A 1,476-nucleotide genomic window follows, 5' to 3' on the forward strand; every position below is an offset into this window, starting at 1 on the left:
GGGGTCGAGCTTTGGGTTGGGGTTGGGTTCAGGGTTGGGGCTTGGCTTTGGGGTTGGGTTCAAGGTTGGGGTTGGGTTCAAGGTTGGGGTTGGGCATTGGGGTTGGCATTGGGTTCATGGCCATGGTTTGGTGTTGGGTTCACGGTTGTGGTTTGGCATTGGGGTTGGGTTCTTGGCCATGGTTTGGTGTTGGGTTCACGGCCGTGGTTTGGCGTTGGCATTGGGTTCATGGCCATGGTTTGGCATTGGCATTGGGTTCATGGCCATGATTTGGTGTTGGGTTCATGGCCATGGTTTGGTGTTGGGTTCACGGTTGTGGTTTGGCGTTGGGGTTGGGTTCTTGGCCATGGTTTGGTGCTGGTGTTGGGTTCATGGCCATGGTTTGGTGTTGGGGTTGGGTTCTTGGCCATGGTTTGGTGTTGGCGTTGGGTTCACGGCCATGGTTTGGTGCTGGTGTTGGGTTCATGGCCATGGTTTGGCATTGGGGTTGGGTTCATGGCCATGGTTTGGCGTTGGCGTTGGGTTCATGGCCATGGTTTGGCATTGGGTTCTTGGCCATGGTTTGGCGTTGGGTTCATGGCCATGGTTTGGCGTTGGTGTTGGGTTCATGGCCATGGTTTGGCATTGGGGTTGGGTTCATGACCATGGTTTGGTGTTGGCGTTGGGTTCATGGCCATGGCTTGGCGTTGGGTTCATGGCCATGGTTTGATGCTGGAGTTGGATTCTTGGCCATGGTTTGCCATTGGCATTGGGTTCATGGCCATGGTTTGGCATTGGGTTCATGGCCATGGTTTGGCATTGGGTTCATGGCCATGGTTTGGCATTGGCGTTGGGTTCATGGCCATGGTTTTGTGTTGGCGCTGGGTTCTTGGCCATGGTTTGGTGTTGGGTTCATGACCATGATTTGGAGTTGGGTTCTTGGCCATGGTTTGGCGTCGGCGTTGGGTTCATGGCCATGGTTTGATGCTGAGGTTGCATTCATGGCCATGGTTTGGCGTCGGCGTTGGGTTCACGGTCACGGTTCGGCGCCGGGCTCGAACTCAGTGCCGAGCTTGGCCCCCCCCCCCGGCTCTACCCCCAGGCTACGACTTCCCGGCCGTTCTGCAGTGGTTCGCGGAGCGCGTGGACCTCATCATCCTCCTGTTCGACGCCCACAAGCTGGAGATCTCGGACGAGTTCTCCGAAGCCATCCGGGCGCTGCGGGGCCACGAGGACAAAGTGCGCGTGGTGCTGAACAAGGCCGACATGGTGGAGACGCAGCAGCTGATGCGGGTCTACGGGGCCCTGATGTGGTCCCTGGGGAAAGTGTTCAACACCCCCGAGGTGCTGCGCGTCTTCATCGGTTCCTTCTGGTCCGAGCCGCTGCTCATCGCCGACAACCGGCGCCTCTTCGAGCTGGAGGAGCAGGACCTGTTCCAGGAGATCCAGAACCTGCCCCGCAATTCCGCCCTGCGGAAGCTCAACGACCTCGTCAAG

The 1,476-nt window shown here is 58.1% G+C and overlaps 1 protein-coding gene across 1 annotated transcript in view; it reads left to right on the top strand.

Annotated features, from left to right (window-relative positions):
* The window catches only part of EHD2 (EH domain containing 2), a gene marked incomplete at its 3' end in the record, with an annotated part of 4,479 nt that extends 3,009 nt beyond the window's left edge, over nt 1-1,470 (top strand). Inside the window, exon 2 of the mRNA XM_021383389.1 lies at nt 904-1,470. Within this exon, the coding sequence (XP_021239064.1) occupies nt 904-1,470 (567 nt within the window). The remainder of the gene's footprint in view (nt 1-903) is intronic.
* Nucleotides 1,471-1,476: the final 6 nt, after the last annotated feature.

Source organism: Numida meleagris, unplaced genomic scaffold, assembly GCF_002078875.1.
Source record: "Numida meleagris isolate 19003 breed g44 Domestic line unplaced genomic scaffold, NumMel1.0 unplaced_Scaffold384, whole genome shotgun sequence".
NCBI classification, from domain to species: Eukaryota; Metazoa; Chordata; class Aves; order Galliformes; family Numididae; genus Numida; species Numida meleagris.